Source organism: Rattus rattus, chromosome 5 (assembly GCF_011064425.1).
Source record: "Rattus rattus isolate New Zealand chromosome 5, Rrattus_CSIRO_v1, whole genome shotgun sequence".
Taxonomy (NCBI): domain Eukaryota; kingdom Metazoa; phylum Chordata; class Mammalia; order Rodentia; family Muridae; genus Rattus; species Rattus rattus.
In genome coordinates, this window is record NC_046158.1 from 90,563,515 (window position 1) to 90,586,332 (window position 22,818).

Genomic DNA, 22,818 nt, shown 5'->3' on the forward strand with positions numbered 1-22,818 from the left:
CCTGGGGATGCTGACTATAATACACGGAGCGGGAGGGGAGCCACACACAACTTTCAGGTATAAATCTTAACTAGGATGCATTACTTTTCTTTCCCTGACACTGCCAGCTTGCATCCTTCTCTTGTGGATACAATCAATGGTGTAAGAGATAAAGTTACAGGGGACTGAAGCAGAATCTAGACAGGCGTGACTCTGCCTCCGTCCTGATGCCCCTTTCGATGTCCTTTCTCCCACTCCTATCTCCTGAACTATATTTCTTAAAATTCCCAAATCAGGTTTGTAGGATGACCCATCCCATAAAGTTGTTTGCCACTGTCACCAAATCTGATGACCTGAGTTTGAATCTTGAGACCCAAAAAGTAGAAAAAGAGAACATCCGAGTTGTCCTACGACCTACACACACACACACACACACACACACACACACACACACACACACACACAGAGAGAGAGAGAGAGAGAGAGAGAGAGAGAGAGAGAGAGAGAGATTTTCTGAACTTGTGAGCCCTTGTCACTCTCATCCTGGTCTCCAAAAACATCCCGAGTAAACGCAGAACTCAGGAAGGCATTATTTGGGGACCTAACATCCTTAGTTCTGACTTCTTTCCCCTTGTTTTCTTGCTTCATCATCTATTCATTTACCTTTTAGCAGGCAGAGGGAAGACAAGGTGAACTGAACACAGCTTATTTTCATAAACAAAGGCTTTTACCTCCTTCCCTATGCACTATATATTTGATAGTGTTAGTAGCTATGGGTTTCAAAGTCCACTCAATTCCCCTGTGTTCCATCAGTTAGGCTGCTGTACAGTGGTTTTTTTTTTTGTTTGTTTGTTTTGTTTTTTTTTTTTTTTTAGGGCATTAGGGGCTTGCAGGTGACTGGAACTTTTGTGACCTCCATATTCAACAGGAAGATCAATAGAGAAACTGAGATTACTACCTCTCCCGAGCCGGGTTTTGCGGAACTGGGGGGCGTACACCAGCTAAGCTTCGAGGGATGCGAGCGCGCGCGGGTGACGGTGGCCCACGCAGCCCGGCACGCGCGGACGCCGAGCTGCGACGCGCAGTACGGCCGCGAGAGGGCGCGGGCTCCACTATGGCGGCACGCCGACCGGGAAGGAAAGCGGTGGTCCGTCCGGGAGACGGGGAAATTGGGGCCGAGGAGCGGCGGGAACAGAGGCGCCCAGCCTCCTTCCGCAGCTGCGGGCCTCCGCAACCTGTCTTGACACGGGGCTCCACCCAGTCTGCGCTCGCAGGGTGGCCGCAGCATCCGGAAGGTGACCAGGGCGCTCGCTTGCGCGCCCACTTCTCTGTCCTGCTCCCAGCCTGAGACCCTCGGAAAGGGGCAGCCAGGTCCTCGGGGCGCCGCACTCCGAATGGCGCGAGGGGCCGCGGAGAACGCGACTGAGCGGGGACGCCGGAGAGCCGCAAGCCCCGCCCCGCGGCCGGCGCCCTGACAACGCGAGCGGCCCGGGCGGCGCCGCCGCTCTCCGCCCCTCGGCCGGCACCAGGCGGGGCTGGGACCAGAGCGCTGCCGCTGCCACTGCCGCACGAGTGGTGCTGCTCTGCAGAGCCGGACCGGGAGCGGGGCCCGGGCCGGGAGCGGGGGTGCCGCGGCCCTCGCTCTACCTTCTCCCACCATGAGCCAGGGAAGTTCTGGGGCCTGGACCCCCCTCGATCCCACCTCTGGGTCCTCTGCCTCTCCAAACCCGTTCGTGCATGAGTTACACCTCTCCGGCCTCCAGAGGGTTAAGGTAAGGTGTGGGCAGGGGACGTGTGGAAGACTGGTTGGGATGGGGAGACCGGGTGGTTAGGAGCAGTGACTGAGATGGGCAAAGGGATGCCAGAGGAGGCGGATGAGAAGCTTGTGGGGAGGGAGTTAGGGGGCGCGCACGTGGGGGCGGCTGGGGGTGGGTAGGCGAGGAGCCTTGGTGAGGACTCGAGCTTAGGCTATAGACTCTCAAGTGAGGAAGAAACGAGTAGGAGAGGAGGGAGGAGTGAAGGGGACCCAAGGATAGGAGAGATGGAGGACACTGGGGAATGCGGATTACATCCTACGGAGGTTGACGGGCTAGGATGGAGCTGGAGGCTACGGGAAGCCCAGGGTGGGGGCAGGGGCGTGCTCAGCGATCCGGGGCTTCGACTTAAACGGTTTGGACCCAGAGACTGCGTCCTTGTGCCCTTCCAACACCTCCTCTTTCCGCCACCACCCCCCTTCACTGCAGCACCTACTGGTGGGGGCTGGGAGGCTGGGAGTGGGGTTAGCTACAGGAAGTAGAGGGACGCACCACCCTAGGGTAGCCAGAAGGTGTGGGGAGGAAGTGTCCAAGGTTTCTGTTGTGATCACCTCCCGTGAGGCCGGCCCCCGGAGGCTAGGTTTATTTACCTGCTCAATCCTAAGGAAGCCTCTGGAGTCACCCTGGCACTTGGCAACCCTTACCTTGCGGAATAGGACTGAATGTTACCTAAGGATTGCAGTTCTGCAGTACTAGGCTAGGGATTGATTGACCTGAGGTTTGAAAAGTGGATCTCTGTGTTTCCAGCCATCTGCTCCTTGGGCCCAAAGTGTTGAAAGCCTTGCACCGGGTTTGTTTGACATAGGAGCTATTTATGGAATGGGATGGGATGTTGGGGGAAGAACTGTCTCTAACCTACATCAAACACAGGGCTGGACACTTTCCCTGCATTTTCTCATTAAATCCTCTTTTCTTTTTTCCTTTTCTGGGATGGGGGTTGGGGAGGGGGGCATAAGGTTTCTCTGTGTAGCCCTGGCTGTCCTAGAACTTGTTCTATAGACCAGACTGGCCTGGAACTCTCAGAGATCCACCAGTTTCTACCTCCTGAGTGCTGGAATTAAATGCGTGACCCACCACCTCCCCACTCTTTAAACCTTATCATCCATTCCAAATACTAGATGCATTTAGGACCGTAACCTTTGTAGGGGGAGGGGGTCACCCGAAGGTGAGAGAACAAGGCACCTAGTGGTATTGATCCTTTGTCCTCCCAGCCTCACGAGCATCTTCATCCCACTGGGATTCCTGTGCCTCTACCCTGTCACCTACAAGGTGTTAGCTGTTTGCCCCTGGGTCAGCCCTTGGAGGAGAAGGTTGCTGTGGAATGAGCAAGCCTTTCCCAGCCCTAAGGGACATTTTCTCCTGCCCTTCTGCAGTTCTGCCTCCTGGGGGTACTGCTGGCCCCAATCCGAGTACTTCTAGCTTTTATTGTCCTCTTTCTCCTCTGGCCCTTCGCATGGCTCCAAGTAGCAGGTCTCACTGAGGAGCAGCTTCAGGAACCAATTACAGGATGGAGGAAGTAAGTGGGACCCAGCTGCTGAGACCATTTCTCACCCGTTAGATGCTCCACTCCACCACACCCCCAACTTCCCCCCCAACCCCAACACACATACACACACACACACCCCAGGGTCTGGAATCGTTACATGAGCTATCAGCCAAGCCTAGATGTGGTCCTTAGGTCATTTCTAAGTGACATGTCCAGACTACTTCAACTCTATGGCCAACGTGTATTGAGGGGGAAAGAGGGGTATCCTGCTTTCCCGGGCTTCTGGATGGGGCCAGGGTGGATTAAGAATCGGATTCCCTCCTCCACTGACTCCCAGCCTCACCCCGGCAGGACTGTATGCCACAACGGCGTTCTTGGTCTGAGCCGCCTGCTATTTTTCCTGCTTGGCTTCCTTCGGATCCGTGTTCGGGGTCAAAGGGCCTCTCGTCTTGAAGCCCCTGTCCTGGTTGCTGCCCCCCACTCAACTTTCTTTGACCCAATTGTTCTGCTACCCTGTGACCTGCCCAAGGTTGTATCCCGAGCTGAGAATCTTTCTGTGCCTGTCATCGGAGGTGAGAGAATTCAAGAAGGTATAGGGGAGGGATGGCAACCCCAGGGCCCAAAAAGTCAGAAACGGAAACACTGGCTTCCAGTGTAGAGAGAAAAGTCAGGACAGGGTACCTGTGTGTTGGCAGAAGAATGTAAATGAACACCATTCACTCTGTCAACTGATCTCTAGACTCTCAGGACTGGGGCCAGAGACGAGGTGCTAGAAAGACAGCCTACAGTGAATAGATTGTAGCAATAAATGGATTGTCGAAATACCTAACACTGTTGAGGAAATTGAAGCTGCCAGATGTCAGTGCCTCAGGGGGTCAGAACCAAGTGACTCCTCCTTCTAACCTTCCCCGGCCCAGCCCTTCTTCGATTTAATCAAGCCATCCTAGTATCCCGGCATGACCCAGCCTCTCGGCGCAGAGTGGTTGAGGAGGTCAGAAGGCGGGCGACCTCGGGAGGCAAGTGGCCTCAGGTGGGTAAAGATCTTTGGAAGCTCTGCCTCCCGAGCTGAACGGTTGCTCTTTCCTCCCCACTTCACTCTGTGCTTTGGGTTTTTTGTTTTTGTTTTGTTTTTCACCCAGGTACTATTTTTTCCTGAAGGCACCTGTTCCAACAAGAAGGCTCTGCTGAAGTTCAAACCAGGTGAGTAAAAGGATAGTGGGCGGTGAGGCCGTGGGGGAGGAGCAGCTCCAGCTTTGGGGTGGAGGGGGGAGTAACTCACACAGTAGAGGGGAGGGTAACGGTGACAGGGAAGCCTCCTACCTCCCTGACAAGGTGAGTCAGAGAGAAAATTCTTAGGGCAAAGCCACATGGCATTTGGGGTTTGTCCCAGACCCCCATGCCTCCCCGTGTACTAACTTCTGCCTTGGGGGGTGGGGGTGGAAACGGGATTTAGGAGCCTTCATCGCTGGGGTGCCCGTGCAGCCTGTCCTCATCCGATACCCCAACAGTCTGGTGAGTCTCAGTGGGAGGAGGGGGTGGCAGCGGGGAGCATGAATCCCTCTTAAGTGGATGTGAGTGGACACTGCATCTGGGGTGAAGCGTGAGGTGAGGTTGGAGTCTGCTAAAGGAGATTGGCCGGTTTCCAGAGAGAGGAGTAACATTCCGCCCTCCTTCTGCTTTTCCCATAGGACACCACCAGCTGGGCGTGGAGGGGCCCTGGCGTGTGAGTGCTAGTGTTAGAGGGGTAAAAGGGGGGTGGGCCCTGGAGTGTGAGTGCTAGTGTTAGAGGGGTAAAAGGGGGGTGGGCCCTGGAGTGTGAGTGCTAGTGTTAGAGGGGTAAAGGGGGGGGGGTCCCTGGAGTGTGAGTTCTAGTGTTAGGGGGTTAAGGGTTGGGGGTTCAGGTCCACCAGAGCATTTCTGCTGCAGTTCCTAAAAGAGATAAAATGACCTACCATGAGAGTTAGAGAACTCTGGAGGAGATTGCCCTCTGACCTCTCCGTATTACTTGGCACTGTTTCTAAGCCTCCCACCTAAGACACTCCTGCTGTAATTACAGTTCCGTATTTACTGTCCTCTGTTTCTTGTTTGTGGGTTTGGAGGGGGTTGGGGAGTTGGAGGTGGTTCTCAACTCCGTGGTCCCTTCTAGAGAGCCCATACCACTAGGAATACGTCTTCTCTTTGCCTCAGTACCCAGACTTCTCCTTGCCTGCCGCTCTTGCTCCCTGGCGTGTTTCCTGCAGTTTTTGACCTGCCTATCACCTTCCTGGCCCTTCTCACAGCCTCCTGACTAACTAGAGCTAGGGGTCCCATTTTTCGTATCACTGAGAGGACGTCCCACTGCCTTGTTTAGCTATGGGAGGCAGCTCCTAGTTAAACAGTGATAAACCCCATCTCTCTTCTCTTAGACTCAAAGTCCTCTGGCTCACGGCCTCTCAGCCCTGCAGCATCGTGGATGTAGAGGTATGAACTCCCTCCTCAGTGGAATGGGAAAAAATAGAGTAGTAACCATGTGTGCTTTCAGGCCCCGACGAGAGCTGTGTCTGTGTTTCAGTTCCTCCCCGTCTATCAGCCCAGCCCAGAGGAGAGTAAGGACCCCACCCTTTATGCCAACAACGTCCAGCGAGTCATGGCACAGTGAGTATTAAAAGTTATTTCCTGCTATTCCACGAAGTATTTCCTGGAGCAGTTCTGCTGAGCAGAGGAACCACGAGGAGGTGCAGGAGGCTTTGAGGCAAAGATAAGGGATAGCGGGGCAGGACTGAGAGACAGCCGAGACCGAGGAGAGAAGAAGATAAAGGGTACTTTGCCAGTCTAGCAGGGTCTAACGTCTCCTGCTGCCTCCTCCTGATCTCCATCCTCCTTTGTCCTCAAGGGCCCTGGGCATTCCGGCTACTGAATGTGAGTTCGTAGGGAGCTTACCTGTGATTGTGGTGGGCCAGCTGAAGGTAGCATTGGAACCGCAGCTCTGGGAGCTGGGAAAGGTGCTACAGAAGGCCGGGTAAGTTACCTTGAAGGTGAGGGCTGTGCTGCATTCAGTCCTCAGTACAGGGTTCAGGGGACAGCAGCTGAGCCTGGGCATGCTGAGAACCTGGTGCTGGGGTTGTGCATATCCAGACAGAAAGTAAGTCAACCCTGCTGTCAATGCTTCCGTTGTAGGCTGTCCCCTGGCTTTGTGGACATGGGGGCAGAGCCAGGCCGGAGTCGAATGATCAGCCAAGAGGCGTTTGCCCAGCAGCTCCAGCTCTCGGATCCCCAGACAGTGGCTGGTGCCTTCAGCTACTTCCAGCAGGTAATGAATTAGAATCCAGGGCAAAACGGACAGCTTGCCATCCAAGCCAAGAAGCTCAAGATTCAGGGATGGTATCTGTCTTCGTTAAGGTTTTACTGCTGTGAACAGACACCGTGACCAATGCAAGTCTTATAAGGACAACATTTAACTGGGGCTGGCTTACAGGTTCAGAGGTTCAGTCCATTATCATCAAGGCAGGAGCATGGCAGCATCCAGGCAGGCATAGTGCAGGAGGAGCTGAGTTCTACATCTTCACCAAAGGAAGCCAGGAACTGACTGAGCACCCTCAGGCAACTAGCAGGAGGGTCTCCAAGCCCACCCCCACAGTGACACACTTCTTCCAACAAGGCTACACCTTCTAATAGTGCCACTCCTGGGCCAAGCATATGCAAACGTCCTAATGATTATTTTTAGCGAACTATTTCCAGAAATAGACCTAAGTATCCTATCAAATTATAACTCTAGTTATTGTTTTGTCTGTATTAGGAATACACTCAGCTTTTTATACTAGACAGGTACTCTTTATACCATTCACAGGGCCCTTTCTGTGCTAATAAGACACAGGCTATGGGTCTCAACATCCTCAACATTCAGGGGGAACAAGGCAAAGAAAGGATCATAAGTTTAAGACCAGCCTAGGTGATACAGTTAGACCCTTCTAAAAGTTTTAAAGTAATTAAAATTTTTAAGTTTTGAGCTGTGTGGATTTCTTCAATTGAGGAAGACCATCCCCATCTTGTCCCCTATAGACATGGCATCTATCCTGCTTAGATTTTTAATATTAAAAAAAATAAAAGTTAGGCCAGTGGCCCCCAGTCTGGACCAGTTCTCCCACATGGGCTGAGTCAAAGGAAAACCAGTTTGTCTGGGTTGGAAACCAGGATTGCTCCCTTGTGGTGTATCAGAATGGAGGGTCCCCTGACATTCCTAGAGCTCTGTGGGAGGGCTTGGTCGCCCCATGGCTTGGTCACCCGATGGCTTATGGCAGTAAGCGATAGTGGAAGGACTGTATGGTCTGCGAAGTCACAGGAGTCCTGGGGAGTGTGCTGGTCAGTGCTGAGCAGAGTGGTCACAGGCCTCATTTCTAAGCCTACTGAAGAGAAGCCCGAGCCCAGAGTGCAGGAGGACGATGTCCTGTCCCCACATTGCTCTGATTTTTCACCCTCCAGGATGCCAAGGGTTTGGTGGACTTCCGGAATGTGGCCCTGGCACTAGCAGCCCTGGATGGGGGCAGGAGCCTGGAGGAGCTGACTCGCCTGGCCTTTGAGGTACCTTTGAGGGACCGTGGGGGAGCTGCTGAGATGCGTCACCCCACAGCTCCATCCCAGGAGGGCAGTGTGTCACACTGCTCCAGTTAGCTCTCAATAAAACAAGCTCAGGGCCCTCCCCAGTGCCACATTACTTAAAAGTGCCCGTGTCCAGAATCTCCCACCCAGGCCTACCTGGGAAGGAGAAGGCAGAAGCGAGGTGTTTTCCACTTGCCCTGAAAGAGCAGGTAGTAGAGATCCAAGAAGGCTTACATGCAGCACTCTTGGAAATAGAGGAGTGCATCAGGTCATCTTCCTGGGTAATGTGAGGCCCTGTCTGAAGGAGAGAACCTGAGGGGCATCTCTCTGTCTCCGTCTCTGTCTTCCCACCCCCTCAGCTCTTTGCTGAAGAGCAGGCAGAAGAACCTGACCGTCTGCTGTACAAAGATGGCTTCAGCACCATCCTGCACCTGTTGCTGGGTTCACCCCGCCCTGCTGCCATGACTTTGCATGCCGAGCTGTGCCGGCCTGGATGCAGCCAGGGCCTCTCCCTCTGTGAGTCACCGCCTTCTGTGCGGGCACTGGGGGCACCATCAGCACCAGGATACGATCTGAGCACTGAGCTGGCCGAGACAGGGCTAGCGGCCAATGTCAGGGATCAGAACCTCCGAGAGGAGGCAAGGCGGGTGGGAACTGGGCAAGTGAGGAAAGGGATGTCAAGCTGTACTGGAGAAGGTAAACAGACTAGAGGGGCTAGGTTCTGAGGAAAGAGAAGGGCGGGGTGCCCCTCCCCTCACTCTCAGGTGGTGTAATTTTTCCATTTCCCACTCTTCCCGTCCAGGTCAATTCCAGAACTTCTCTCTCCATGACCCTCTGTACAGCAAGCTTTTCAGCGCCTACCTACGCCCCCCACACAAGCCTCGAAGCACCTCCCAGATACCAAATGCCTCATCCAGCCCCACTGCCCTGGCCAACGGGACCGTGCAGGCCCCCAAGCAGAAGGGTGACTGAGCGCCTCAGCCTCCCACTCTTTCCTCAGCTCAAACCCAGCCCTGCTCTCAGGACAGCGCCAGAGGCCTACCCTATGCCTCAACCCCACCTCTGCTCCTGTTTGATTCTTTTGGTCATTTTTTTTTTAAGTTTATTTTAATTTTCCGTTTGGTGGGGTCTTTTGTAAAAGACTATTTTATATATAAATATAAATATATATCTATTAAAAAAAAAGCCTGAAGCTTGGTCCCGAGGGTGGAATCATTAGTTGTGAAGGAAAGAGATGAATGGTTGGTTGCCAGATTTCCATTGGAATTTCCAAAAAACTCTAAAGATTCGTCTTGGCCATACCTGAATTCTCTCATTCACAAATGGACCTGGGATGTTAACTCTGTGGAAATCATACAGTGATTTTTGTATCTGCCCCTCCTGTTACCACCTACTAAATATGCACATCTTAATTGACTTCTTCATGAGCCTCTTTTTGAGCCTGTTCCCTCTCGTTCCGTCCTCATTAAAGATGAAAATATAGCTTCCTACCACTCCATATTTAACAGTCCCACTGAGAGTTTACTCCATCGCCCATACTCAGGGCAGAGACCTGTGTCGGAAAGTGAGCTTCCTCCAGGTCACATCAACCACACGGTGCTTCCCCTACAGTAGCACGAGCTGAGGAATATGAAAGTCCTTCCTGTCCAGCCCATAAAGGAAGCAAAGGTCCCCACCCCCATCGCTCGAGACCTTACTATCCTAGCACCCAAGGTGCTACATGTCTTGACACAAATACATAAATTAGATGTAGGAAATCTGACCTACAGAAAGAATCCCCCCAATGCCCCTGTAGACTTAAAGGAGGCAGATGGTAGGCTGTCAATATCAGGTTCAGTCTTGGGAAGAGGGAGTGAACCTTATGGGACTCCTGCTTTGGAACCTATCTGTCTGGTCATGAAAGTGGTTCTTGGCTAAATACTACAGGGAACCAAGAGAAGGCTAGCAGCATGGTCAGTGGGTCCACAGAACCTACTACCTTCGCTACCATGCTTTGCTGTATGTCACAGCCGGGACGCTCACACAGAAGAGCACATAGCCTTTTCCAACAAAAAACAATCTTTATTTTTCCATTTAGCTTCCCAAAGCCAAACTTTGCCTTCATAGCCAGGCTGACCTGCCCCAGGCTCTCCAACTTCTAGCACAACAACAAAAGCAGCACTGGGCTGAGGTTGCTTTTCCACTGGGGAGCAGCAGCAGTAAAATAGACTCTGGGACACCCACCTTTGGGTGCTGCTAGGTGGAGCAGGGTGGCCCTTTGCTTCCTACTGGCTACGACGTCGTTTCTTCCTTTTGCTGGTGACAAAACCGTCACGCCGCCTTTTATTACGAGGCTGTGGGAGCTGTGCCACTCCCAGAGCAAGGGGTTTCTGCCCAGAACTAAGCTGAGCGGCTTGCCCTGGTCTCTCTACAACAGGAGCTGGACTCCCAACTAGGGCTTGCTTCCCAGGCTTGGGAGGGGGTGAAGGCTGGCCGAGGTCATCTACTTCAGCAGAATGGCGGGATGTTCTCACGATTCCCTGACCTCTAGGGGCATGACGAGTACTAAGGGGAAGCCCTCCTGAAGAGAGGTTAAGTTTTGAAGCCAAAAGGTAGGAGAAGTTGGAGAGTTCTTCATCTTCCTCCTTCTCTGTCTCACTTCCTTTGGCTCTATCGGCTGAGGTGCGTGTTTCTCTAACAGGGATTTCTCTCAGAACCAAAGCCTCCCTGGTTCCCCACCTTGGGGAAGTTCTGCCCTGGCCCTGGCCAGATGTCGATTTGGTTGTCTCACGTGTATAAGACTCCCGGTTGCCTTGTAAAGGAACAAGGTCAGTGGGTTTGGAGGAAACAGTGTCTTCCCTGCACTCTCCTTGGGGGTTAAAAGAATTAAAATTTGATGAGCAGGAGTCCTTGCAGACCCCTGGTTGGGGGACACTGTCATTTCTAACATCTAGTAATTTGACCTGTTCTATGTTTTCCAACAGAGGAAAAAGTAGATTACCCCTGCTGTCTGCCTTTTGGCTAGCCTCGGGGAAAGAGGAGGCATCCTGGGTCCCAACAATGAGAAGAGTGCCTTGGCACGTGGGTACCAGGGTGTCTTTGGAAGACCCCAGTGTGGAAGGGTCAGGTGTTTGCAGCAGTGGGGAACAAGCCTCAGCCCACAGGTCACTGGGATTCTGTGTGGTCTCAGGGCTCCGCTCTTGCTTTTCTTTGGACCTCAAACCTGGACCACTGGCCATCAAAGGTCCCGGCAAGCTGCAGGACTTTCTCATTTCTGGGACAGCTGTTTTATCTGTGCCTCCACAGGGAATCATGCTGTTTCCCACATCCTTGGGCACTTTGTTTTTTCTAGTACCTGGAGAGGCACTGTGTCTAGAACCCGGGGCCTGGTCCTCCCTTTTACATGCTTCATCCCGGATGCTATCTGTAACATTTTCGATTTGTAAGGGAAACTCTAAGCCTACAGCCTCCATGTCACCGCTCAGCCACAGTCCTGGGCTGAGAGAAACCACGTCTAGGTTGCCAGCTGCTCCGGGGGAATGGTTCTGACCGTAACTCTGAACCACATCAGGACCTCTGTCATCTCCCCACATGGCTCTTGAAGAGCCCTTCTGGGGAACCACTGAAGGTGGTTCTCTTCCTTTAGTAAGCATCCCAGCTCCCCCAATCTGCTGTCCTATCTGCAACACCAAAGCCTGTTTTTCTAACCCAAGTCCCTGCAGAGGAACTGGCTCTATATGTCCAACATCCAAATTGGAGGCTCTCAGGTGTTGGGGATCCTCTTGCCAACAAAAAGGTATAACCTCTGGATTCCTGTCTGCTACTGGGTAGTGCCCAGATGACCCTGTACCTCCTGGGTGGCCATCCTGAGTTGCAGGTAGCTGTTTTATAGCCTTCCCAGAGCCTTTTCTCTCCATACCCAAGGGTACTTGCATTCCCTGGGAAGCTGTGTGTTCTAGTTGCAGGTCCCAGCTGCTAGGGGATGGCAGACTATTTCCATCCTTGTGAACCCCCCTTGGACCACCTAGTGTTTGTTCCTGCCCACCATGCATTTCCCTTGCCTGCTTGCCTGGAGAAGCAGATTTTCCAATTCGAACAATACCCGCAGCCCCCTGAAGCCCAGGCGAGGGTCGACGCCTTTGACCCCCATCTTCATCCTCATCAGAAACAGAAGGACTCGAGTCTGACTGAGCTCCGCTGCAACTCGGAGGCGCCTGTGCGTCTTCCTCCTCCAGGGCCAGGAGTCGTTTTTGGACCAGCTGGAAGGGAATGGACAAATGCCAGTTCTATACATGGTTAGAAGAGGTGGCTGAGTGGGTGATAGGAGATGGTAGATAGTGTGGGGAGAAAAGCAAGTGTTTTAAGTGAGGGTATCAAAGATAGATACTGTAGCTCTTTCTGTTTTAGAGCTCCCTGCCTCTGCTGTGAGCCTCTCCTCGTCCGTAAACTGTTCACATACTCCCCTACCTACTTGTTCTAGACCGAAGGCATAACACTTCTGTGCACTGTGGGAGATTGTCCTTGTGTTATTCAAATGCTGATTTCTGTGCCCTCATATGACCCAGAGCCCAACCCTAAATCCTCTAAAAACACTCTGAGGATACCAAAGGGTTATACAAAATCAGCCAAGCTCCTTTGCCCGGTGTTCTCTGCCTCCCAACTTTACCTGGGCAAGAGTAAGTCCTTCTTCTTGCTCTAGCTCCTCAATTAAAGCCAAAGGATCTCTCTGCTCTTCTGGGGACAGCAGATCTGCCAGAAATTGAGGGTGAATGACCGCCTCCACCTGGGGAACAGAGAGTGGTGTAAATCTCACTGAGAAGTACTCTGTAAACCCAGATGCTCTAGAGACAAAGCTATGAGACCGATGCTTCCACTTTCACCCTGGTATGTGCTATAGAAATTGGTGGTGGTCCTTACCATCAGCCACCACATGTATACCTATTTCCAGATTGTAGAATGGAGGCTTCTGCCATATGCAGAACCCCAGAGAGCTGATGCCCCCTAGTGCTGAGCCCCTAAATATTTATTAGAAATTAGCCATGTAGACCTAGCTCACCTTGGAGACAAAGACCTCCTGAGAACATAGTTCATCAATGTAGCTCAGAAGACTTGGATCGGGATACATCCCTGCATCTTCCTGCTGCCCCTCTTCCTCCTCTGTCTTCCCAGTGTCCACATTGTTCCCCATCAACCCGTCCATGATGTCAATATATTCTTGCACAGCTTCAGGTGGGATCTCTTTGGGTGCCTCAGGAACTGGAGGCCTTTGGGGTTTGCGTTGCCGCCGACGGGGAGCCCGTGTCTTAGAGGCTGCCTTCTTCGGAATGTACACTGAGGGCAGGGATAGAGAGTGGGAAAGATGCTTTGGTATCTACTTCCCAGTGATACTTGGAAGAGAAGAAATTTGGGTTCAGGAAATGGTTCCAGAATAGGATCAAGCTTTTGAGGGAGAAAACATAAAAGTTGGAGGGTATGAGAAAGAACACTGTTAGAAATCTTTCTAAAGGCTAAATCCACACACTTTGATATTCCAAGAAACCACCTGATCAACCCCATGTCTTAGGCTGATAAAATATAGGGCTCGTGCACCACCTAGGTGAGAGAGTAGTTCGTGTACGTGGCCAAGGTCAGTAGCTAATCCAAACAAAAGGAGCCAAGATCCCAGTTCCCTGTGGGGCATTGTTTGGCTTATCCAGTGCCACTTCCAGGAAAGACAGCAGCAAAAATAGGGCCTTTCCTAACCCTCATCTGCTTTGTGAGTAGCCTTACCTGGCTGCTGGCAAGACTCAGGGACCATGGGCCCTGGAGGATCAAGTTTCAAAGGAGCTATAGGGGACAGACCCGGGGAGCCATTCATCAACTGTGCATTCTGTATCTGTGTTTCCTCCTCAGCCTCAAACTCCATGAACCTGCAGAGGGGGAAAAAGGAACAAGCGGTGCTAAGACTGAACCCCCAGTGAACATGATTGTGGGGGGGAGGGCGGTAAGGGGGGGAGGAGGGGGAGGGGAACACCCATAAAGAGGGGGAGGGGGAGGGGTTAGGGGGATGTTGGCCCGGAAACCGGGAAAGGGAATAACATTTGAAATGTAAATAAGAAATACTCAAGTTAATAAAGAAAAAAATAAAAAATAAATAAATAAATAAATAAATAAATAAATAAATAAATAAAAGAAGGAACGGGCAGGGCTAGAGAGATGGCTCAGTGCTTCAAATCCCTGCACCCCCATGGCAGCTCCCAGTTGTCTGTAACTCTAAAATCTGTCACACAGACATACACGCAGGCAAAATACCAGTGCACATAAAATTAATTATTAGCATTTAAATAAAAAGCATACAGACTGTGGTGAGAAGGAGAATCCAGCCCATCAGTAACACAGACACCAGGCAGCATCCACACGTGGCCAGGAAACCAAGCACCCTCATTTTGGCTAAATCCTGTTGAAGTTGGGACGGCCAGGGGAAGCTGCTCACGGGTAGGTTGTAGCCTAATGACAGTTCTGGGAAATGCTATTCTATTGTCTCTTCACCTTCGGTGGTTACTCAGGAAGCTAACTAAAAAAACTGGTGATGTACAGCATACCCTCTACTTCTGTGCCATATCAACCTCACCCAGTGCCCTGATCAATTAAATACTAATTCATGTAAGTGGCCCGTGTAACCTGGAGGTACACTCTAAAGGGTTGCTCCTGATGGCCTCATCTGTCCCTTTCTACAACTGAAAATGATGGCAGAATTTCTGAAGCAGAGCGTATCAGAGTGCAAAGGTTAGAACAGGTCCTCAAGGGTAAACCTAGGAAGCTGAGGGTTCAGATTCAGGGGGAGAAAAAAAAAAGATACATTTGGAGGAAATGATTCTTTCCTCAGTTACTGTGATAAGGATTCTCACTATGTTGCCAGGCTGGCTTTGAACTCCTGGCCTCCAATGATACTCCCACGACAGCCTTAGGGCCATGCGTGATGACCCACAACATCACAGCCAGCCAAATTTCCTGTGTTTGGACACGGCTGTGCTGTAGAAATGGGGAATGAAGAGTCAGGAGACCACTCTGGGTATCCAGGACCCTGTTTCTTCTGGCCAACCTCTTCCAGAGTTGGTCCCTCCCTGGAAATGGGGGAAAACGAGTTTTCTGTGCTATTTTTAAAAACAAAAGCAAAACAAACCATGAAAGGAAAAGTGCTTGTCAAGTTCCAGATCATTAGCCACTTGTTGTCCAGTGAGCCAAAGAGCCTTCATGGTAAGGTTCTCTCAGTGAGGGGTTTTTAGAGGCCCTGGGTTCAAACCTATGCTAACACCTTCAATATGAAAGCCATATATAGATCCAAGACCTGGAGGCAGGGAAGCTTTCAAGAACAGACAGCTTAGGTGGTAGAAGCAAGATGGGTCCAGGAGACCCTCATCTGGCCTACAGCCCTCCTCCTGTTACACTATTCTACTTCAAAGTTTATTCCACTTATTTGTATGTATGTATGTACGTATGTATGTATGTATGTATGTATGTATGTATGTATGTATGTATGTGTACACATGGATGCGTACAATGTGCATGTGTAGACCTCAGAGAACAGCTTCTAGGAGTCCCTTCTCTCCTTCCTCCACGTGAATCCTGAAGATCAAACCCAGGTACAGGCTTGTGGTACCCGCTGAGCCATCTTGCTGAAGCTCCGATTACCCTCCTCTCTCCCCCAACACACACACACATACACCTGCCTGTCTCTGCTACCCCTACATTCGACCACTCCCCAACCCCTGCAGGGTGAATGAGGGTTCATCAAACTCACTTCTCTGCCATCTCATAAAAGATCATCCGGTCAAAGTTGCTGGTACGCTCCCATTCCTGCAGAGCCCTCGGCAGTCCCTCCTCCAGGGTCATAGTAGGCTTCAGCCGGGCCAGGGAACGAAGCACTGGGCTAAAACCCCCATTAGGTCAGACACAATGTAAAAGTGTGCCCTGCACCTGTTCTGATGCCCCCACCTCAGTCCATAGCCCCGTCTCTCACCAAATCTAGGATGTCCCATTTTAATAAGATCTCCATAGCCTCCCCTCACTCTTGCCGCCCTTCCCACTGAGAGGTGCAAATCTCCCCAGAATTCCATCATGGATTTTCTTTTCGTTTTTCTTTTTTTTTTTTTTTTTTTTTTTTTTTTTCGGAGCTGGGGACTGAACCCTGGGCCTTCCGTTTGCTGAGGCAAGCTCTACCACTGAGCTAAATCCCCAACCCCACCATCATGAATTTTCAAATAGAAAATTCCACTGTGGAAATCAAGTGTGCAGACTAAAGCAAGGACTTCATTTTAGCCTGCCTGGCTTCTCTTTAAGTCCTTAAACATTACTGAGTATCCGAACCACCCAGGAAAGCTTGCTATAACCATGGGATTTAGAAGCCAGGATCCCAGAACTGAGCATTGAATCAGCTTCCCGGATGGCTGTTGTAAGTCTTGATCATGCCTAGCAGAAGATCCTGTCCACGGCATGGAATTGTGGAGAGGAGGAGTTGGCCAGAAACAAAAGGGGATGAGTCGTATGCAAACCACGAGAGCTCATACTGGTTCCAGATTTAAAAATTGTGTCACCAGGTCTTAAAAGAGAACTCAAGAACCATCTCAAGAAACCAGGAACTCAGTAAGGTGGTGTTTACGGAGGACTTTAGGAATGCCTCCTGATCGTTGATCCAAAGTCCAAACAAAGAAGCTCTCCCACCCACCAGGAAGGGAGTATGCATTTTTTTTTTCAAAGTCTGGGAGAGAGATTGGGGGGGGCGGTGTCTCAGCTGAGAGCTACCCAGTCTGGTTGGGAAGTAGAGAAAATTTCCCAGATGACTAATAACTAATATATAAACAAAAAAGACAGCCTGTAACTCCAGGCATCTTGGCTTAACATGCACATAACCTAAAGGAGGGATACTTTGGCCTTTTGTGGGCTCCCTTCCTCTTTCAGGTTGCCTTTTTATAGTATTAATAAAAGAATGACCATTTGAATGATTCATTTTCTATGCCAGGCACTTTGCCAAGCACCATTAATCTTCTGATCAACCCTTGGAGATAGGTATAATTACCCCCTTTTGTGATGAGGACCTGAGGGCAAAGGTGTTAAATGGCCTGCTCTGGATCGCACACCTAGTATATATAGAGCCAGCTGTGCCCCTAGTATATATGGAGCCAGCTGTGCCCCTAGTATATATGGAGCCAGCTGTGCCCCTAGTATATATGGAGCCAGCTGTGCCCTTAGTATATATGGAGCCAGCTGTGCCCCTAGTATATACGGAGCCAGCTGTGCCCCTAGTATATACGGAGCCAGCTGTGCCCCTAGTATATATGGAGCCAGCTGTGCCCCTAGTATATATGGAGCCAGCTGTGCCCCTAGTATATATGGAGCCAGCTGTGCCCCTAGTATATATGGAGCCAGCTGTGCCCCTAGTATATATGGAGCCAGCTGTGCCCCTAGTATATATGGAGCCAGCTGTGCCCCTAGTATATATGGAGCCAGCTGTGCCTCCCCTCTCCCCGTTTCTCCTCGACTCCTGAGCAGACGGAGTTCACACACACTAAGGTCTTTGCCCGACCCAATGCCATCTTCCTCATTCCCACAGGACCGAGTCAGGGCCCAGCCCACCTCATCTCAGTGTCAGAGGGCAGGCAGGCAGGGCCCTGACATTTGGAGTCAGGGACCTACATGTCAACTTCTGCTTCCTGTTTTATGACAGGAAGTCTCTCAGTCTTCTCGGGATTACCATAAAATGCTTGCCTGACTTCACAAAGTCGTAGGCCTTCTTTGAGAAACGGTACCTGAACACTCCTTATAAGCCAGGAAGAACGTAGCACTGTTTTTCATTCTCTTAACAGTGTCTTCTCACTCTCACAACTGCCTTCAAGAATTCTGAGTCCAATTCCTAGCAACCACATGGTGGCTCACAACCATCTCTAATGGGATCTGACGCCCTCTTCTGGTGTGTCTGAAGGGAGTGACAGTGTACTCACATAAAAAAAATAAATAAATCTTTAAAAAAAAAAAATTCTGGAGTAGCCAAAACTACTGCATCTACCCTAGAGTCCTCTCTAAAAGCCCTAGGGGAAAAAATAGTCAACCTTGGATATCCCACCCCCACCCCCACTTACATAAGAAAGCAGGAAAGAGCTTCTGCATCAGGACTCTGGGATAGGTGAGTCCGGGCCAAGACTTTGTAGCGCTGCCAGCGACGATAATTCTCATAAACGCCCTTGGAAGCATAGGCAAGGTCACCTTGAGAGGGCTTCCGAACAGCCACAGGACCTCCTTCCATGGTTGTTGCTTGTGTTCCTGGCCAGGGCTTTTCCAGGGGCACAATGGGAGCCAGCTGGGCAGCTGGTGGTAGTACCTGCAGGGGAAGTCCTGCAGGGCCCTCCTGGCTCACTCCAACAGCCACGGCAGGCAGGATGGTCTTCACATTAGAGGCTGTCACATAGCGAGGAGGAGGCCCCTCCTGGCTCCCACAGGGAGCACCTGAGTGAATCCAGTTTAGGGCCGTCTGAGTAACTATAAGGTTCTGAGTTTGAGAGGACTCAGCTGGCCCCACATCTGTCTTGACTTTGACAATGACTTGGCCAGTTCCAGCCACACTGGGGCCAGGGCCTCCTTCTCCTGTCACCAACAATGGGCTGGGGAAGGCAGAAAGGAGCAGAGGATTGCCTGGAGAGAAGACAGGCGGTATAGGGGGCTGTGGTGATGGCTCCCAGAGGGATTGGTCTGGTGGAATGGGAGGAGGTGGGGCAAAGGGAAGTGTACTGAAAGGGGACAGGCCAGTACCAGGTTTCATGGCCATATCTGGTCCTGGTAATGGAGAGGCTGTTGAGACAAAGAAGAGAAGGGAGTAGGAAGAAGACGAGAAGTTAGGCCATTTGACTTCCTTTAAGTCCCTAGGGGGTTAGAGCAATGACTCAACATGTGAAGGAAGGGACATGGATGGGTATATTTGCAATTGCCTCTCAAGTAGTCCTTTACCCCTGAGCTAGTAGGTTAGAGAAGTTGCTCCCTTTCAAAGAGGCACCATCCCTGCCTGTAAGAGCGTCTCTCATAACACTCCCGAAGACCTTCCCTGCCAGTTCCATAGGCAGATCAAGAAAATGAGAAACAGGAAAAGCAGTCTGCAAGCACACTGAGTGCAGGGGAAATTCCTGGCTCTTGAGAAGCATTCATGAGACCCCCCGAGAAGGAGGTGGTTTCACAAACACTGGCCCATCCCTCTCCTCCTTTTCCTGTACCTCTTTCTCCTAATAATCTCCTCAAATAACAGAAGATGCAGTTTATGAACAGGCTCAATGACCCCAGGACTCATGAAGCTCATTTCTCCAAAAACAGTCCCACTCGAAATGCATGGATCTCTACTAACCCTACCTATTCCACAGGACAAGGAAGCCACCTGATCCCAACCGCTCTATGGCTCCTGTCACTAGCCACAGAAGCACAATTTCCAGGACAGAAAAAGGTCAGCCTAGATTCTTGGTTCCCCGAAATGTCACTGTGGAGAGACGGAAGAACCTTGGAGGGAGGGAGATTTCCAGTACTTTCAGTTTCAACCATGGATGAGTTGAAATTTGGCAGCACAGACTTTCTGTGGACTTTGTGTGGATCACAAAGAATGAAGCGCTGGGCTGGAGCTAAGGAAGAAAGAAACCTAGAGCATAGCTCCTGCTAGGGACCAGCTATGTGGACACTGGTCAGGCAGAGGGGGGTGATAAGCACCCTTCATTAAAAAGGCCTGCCCGTATCCCACATGACTTTTAATGATAAAAACAGAGACAAACTGGTCTAATTTCATTCAATACTTCCCCCTTTTTTTTCTTAAAAAAAGAAAAAAAGTATGCCACTGACAAACCAGTACCACTCAGCTTCCACTTACTGACCATAAAGGAGACATGAAATAGAATCGGACTAATACCAGCAAGTTCTGAACACAGTGAAACTATTCCTAAGGTCTGAGCTCCTCAATAGGTAGGAAAACCGAGCATTTCACTGTCTGTCGCTGAGATGGCCTATCTCCTCTATCTGAAAAGCAAGAAAGACTACCCCTAAACAAACAAAATAATTAATACAGTTACTTAAAAAAAAAATAAATGCAGGGGGCTGGAGAGATGGCTCAGAGGTTAAGAGCACTGACTGCTCTTCCAGAGGTCCTGAGTTCAGTTCCCAGCAACCACATGGTGGCTCACAACCATCTGTAATGAGCATCCAATGCCTTCTTCTGGTGTGTCTGAAGACAGCGACAGTGTAGCCGCATACATGAAATTAAAAAATAAATCTTAAAAAAAAAAAACTTTCCTCTAAAAAAAATGCAGGCCTATAAATACAACCACTCTGGATGACGATGACAAGTTCAAAGTCAGCCTAGGTTACAGAGGGAGTCCAAGGGCAGACTGAGAAACTTAGCGAGACCTTGCCTCAAACTAAAAAGTAAAATGGGTGCTGTAGATTTGGCTCACAGAACGCTGAGACAGAGAGAACACACGTGCTCAGAAACGGAAGTCTATGGAAGACCCTCTCCAGAACACTAATTAGATGGAAACTTAACCTAGACTTCCCAACTTCCAGACAGATGCATAATAAATTACAATGAAAGAAAAAACAAAGAGAAAAAAAGCCTGGTGCTTGAACTGACAAGTAGCACCCTTGGGGCTAGAAGGAGCCATCACGCTCTGGGAACAAAAACTTTTACAAAATTTCTAGCGCTGTTCACTGGCTCATAAATGAATAACCCCACTGAGTTTTAGCTTTCTGAGTAAGGCTAATTAATCGGCCTGGCCCAATCCCACTGCTCCATCCTTCCTGGAGCGATCAAGAGAGTTGGCCCTGCCTTCTTCCCATGGTGAAGTCCTAGAGCAGGTCAAAAGACACGGATTATGGCTCTTCCCTTGAAACCATGGCAACACCACTTATACTAAAACATAAACCTCTGTTTCCACCCCAAGCATGTTAAAGCGGTCCCTCTTCCTGGGAATCAAACTGGTAATTGGTACCCAGTCCCAATATTCAGTGTGGACTTCTGACAGACTTTGGTTCATTTCCAAGGATGCTTTACCCCATTCTTGATGGTAAAGATCTATTTCCCTGGGCTCCCTAATGCCTGTGTGGGGTTTAATTCCTCAAATCCCTATAGGTTGACCTATGATTTGTCCCTAGGTGACACCCCAGGTGGCAGATACCCCGCACTCCACCACCCCTCGTCTTACTTCCATCTGATGCCATAACCCAGGGTTTAGGTACACCAACAATGGCGGTCTGGATGGCTCCAGAATGAAACAGTTGGGTCCAGGATCCAGGCAATGACCTAGCTCCAACAGATGATATCCAAGGAAGGTAAGCTAAAGACTGGGTCAAAACAGAATTAGAATCTTGGACTCAGGCATTCTGTAGTGGGGGAGGGGAAAGGATATTGTGTAGTGAAAAATGGGGAGATTTTACTCGGTGGGTTTTAGTAAGTAAGCAAAAATTAGAAAATCCCTCAGTGAATTTGATAGCATGATTGCTGGGTGTCCTCTTTTAGGACAGTTTGTCCATCGTCTCTCAGATTCCCAGCATTACACTGCAGTTTTCACTGTTGGCTTCTTACTCTTCTATTCTTCAACGACACAATCTAATCTGAGCCCTGCCCTTTCTCCAGTTCTGAAGCTGGATTACCATTAATAACTGAATGGTGGTGGACCTTCGGCTTGCTTCACTGATGACTCTATTTTCTGAGCCAAATTCAGAGTGCACAGTTTGTATACTTGAAGATTAAAAACTATAAACTAAATGCTTGACATTGAAGTATCTCAGATGATCCAGAATGTTCAACTGCTGTGGGGTGAGCGCCACCTTCCTGAGAAGCCGACAGACACTTGTAATCCTAGGACTTGGGAAGTAAGAGTTTGAGAAAAGTCTGGGCTACAAAGTGGGACTCTCTGAAAAAAAAAAAAACTCTCTGTAATACCCAAACAGTCCAGCCACAAGAGTTCTGAAATCCATTGGAGCCACGGCCTTTTTTCCATTTGCTGAAAAAACTTACTACACTAAAAAAGATTTTAATTAATTGATTATTTTTGAGACAGGATCTCACTCTTCAGCCCTAGCTGGCTAGAAACTCAACAAAGATCTGGCCACCTCTACCTCCTCAGAACTGGTATTAAAGACCTTCACCTTTAAAAAAGAAAAATAAATAATCTTTAATAGTTTCTAAAGGGTTTATGTAGTTTTGTTTTATGTGTATGAATGTTTGCCTGAATTTATGACTGTGCAGCTGGGTTAATGCCTGGAACCTGCAGAAGCCAGAAGAGGGAGTCAGAGCTTCTAGAACTGGAGTTGGAACCAGTTAGGAGTTGCCATGTGGGTGCTGGCACCTAAAATGGGTCCTCTGCAAGAGAGTCAAGCATCCTTAAACACTGAGCCACTTCTCCAATTCCTTTTGGATTTTTGAGACAGTCTGGCTATATAGCCTAGGCTGAAATCTAAGACTCTCTGACCTTAGTCTCTTGCACAACCCCTGCCTTAAGATTACCATAAAGTTTTCTTGTTAAATTACTTTTTAAATTTTAAATTAATACATTCGCATGACCCAAAAGTCAGACTAAGAAAAGTTTTGAGGGGGGAGTCCAAGGAGGTTTAGAAAGGCAGATGGGAAGGTGAAAACAACTAAAATTCAGTGTGTGTGTGTGTGTGTGTGTGTGTGTGTGTGTGAGAGAGAGAGAGAGAGAGAGAGAGAGAGAGAGAGAGAGAGAGAGAGAGAGAGAGAGAGAAACAGTCGACAACAATAACATCAAAACCTAAACAAAAAACCCAGGCTATGCAAAAGATACCAATATTAACTGTTTGTTGTACATTCCCCCCCCTGCAAAATATCGACCACACACACACACACACACCTCAAACACACACACACACACACACACACACACACACACACACACACACACACACACACACACACACACACACACATTTTGTTTGTTTCTCGGTTTAAGACAGGGTCTCTTGGAC

The 22,818-nt window shown here is 49.9% G+C and overlaps 2 protein-coding genes across 2 annotated transcripts; one reads left to right on the plus strand and one right to left on the minus strand.

The window, feature by feature from the left end:
- The first annotated feature begins 1,120 nt into the window (after positions 1-1,120).
- Lpcat4 (lysophosphatidylcholine acyltransferase 4) lies at positions 1,121-9,270 on the plus strand. The gene is made up of 14 exons (XM_032903875.1): positions 1,121-1,751; positions 3,167-3,309; positions 3,631-3,851; positions 4,197-4,309; positions 4,419-4,479; positions 4,733-4,791; positions 4,968-5,002; positions 5,685-5,739; positions 5,831-5,913; positions 6,152-6,277; positions 6,436-6,568; positions 7,738-7,836; positions 8,214-8,370; positions 8,657-9,270. Exons 1-14 carry the CDS (start codon positions 1,638-1,640, stop codon positions 8,824-8,826), a joined length of 1,569 nt encoding a protein of 522 aa, XP_032759766.1. The 5' UTR covers positions 1,121-1,637; the 3' UTR covers positions 8,827-9,270.
- Positions 9,271-9,901: 631 nt separating this feature from the next.
- On the minus strand, positions 9,902-21,155 carry Nutm1 (NUT midline carcinoma family member 1). The gene is made up of 7 exons (XM_032903874.1): positions 21,036-21,155; positions 17,949-18,654; positions 15,614-15,742; positions 13,603-13,742; positions 12,890-13,164; positions 12,500-12,616; positions 9,902-12,092 (listed from the first exon to the last, which is right to left on the minus strand). Exons 1-7 carry the CDS (start codon positions 21,049-21,051, stop codon positions 10,119-10,121), a joined length of 3,357 nt encoding a protein of 1,118 aa, XP_032759765.1. The 5' UTR covers positions 21,052-21,155; the 3' UTR covers positions 9,902-10,118.
- Between the last annotated feature and the right edge of the window lie 1,663 nt (positions 21,156-22,818).

What these genes read in the sequence shown, in the direction of transcription:
- Lpcat4 (XM_032903875.1), top strand. Translation starts at nt 1,638, where the DNA reads ATGAGCCAGGGAAGTTCTGGGGCCTGGACCCCCCTCGATCCCACCTCT. An exon ending in TTCTGTGCCTGTCATCGGAG is followed by an intron (nt 3,852 to 4,196) that starts GTGAGAGAATTC and finishes TCCCCGGCCCAG; the next exon opens with CCCTTCTTCGATTTAATCAA. An exon ending in GTCCAGCGAGTCATGGCACA is followed by an intron (nt 5,914 to 6,151) that starts GTGAGTATTAAA and finishes TTTGTCCTCAAG; the next exon opens with GGCCCTGGGCATTCCGGCTA.
- Nutm1 (XM_032903874.1), bottom strand. An exon ending in GCTCTTTCCTGCTTTCTTAT is followed by an intron (nt 15,743 to 17,948) that starts GTAAGTGGGGGT and finishes TGGGGGTTTTAG; the next exon opens with CCCAGTGCTTCGTTCCCTGG. An exon ending in TTTTATGAGATGGCAGAGAA is followed by an intron (nt 13,743 to 15,613) that starts GTGAGTTTGATG and finishes CCCCCTCTGCAG; the next exon opens with GTTCATGGAGTTTGAGGCTG.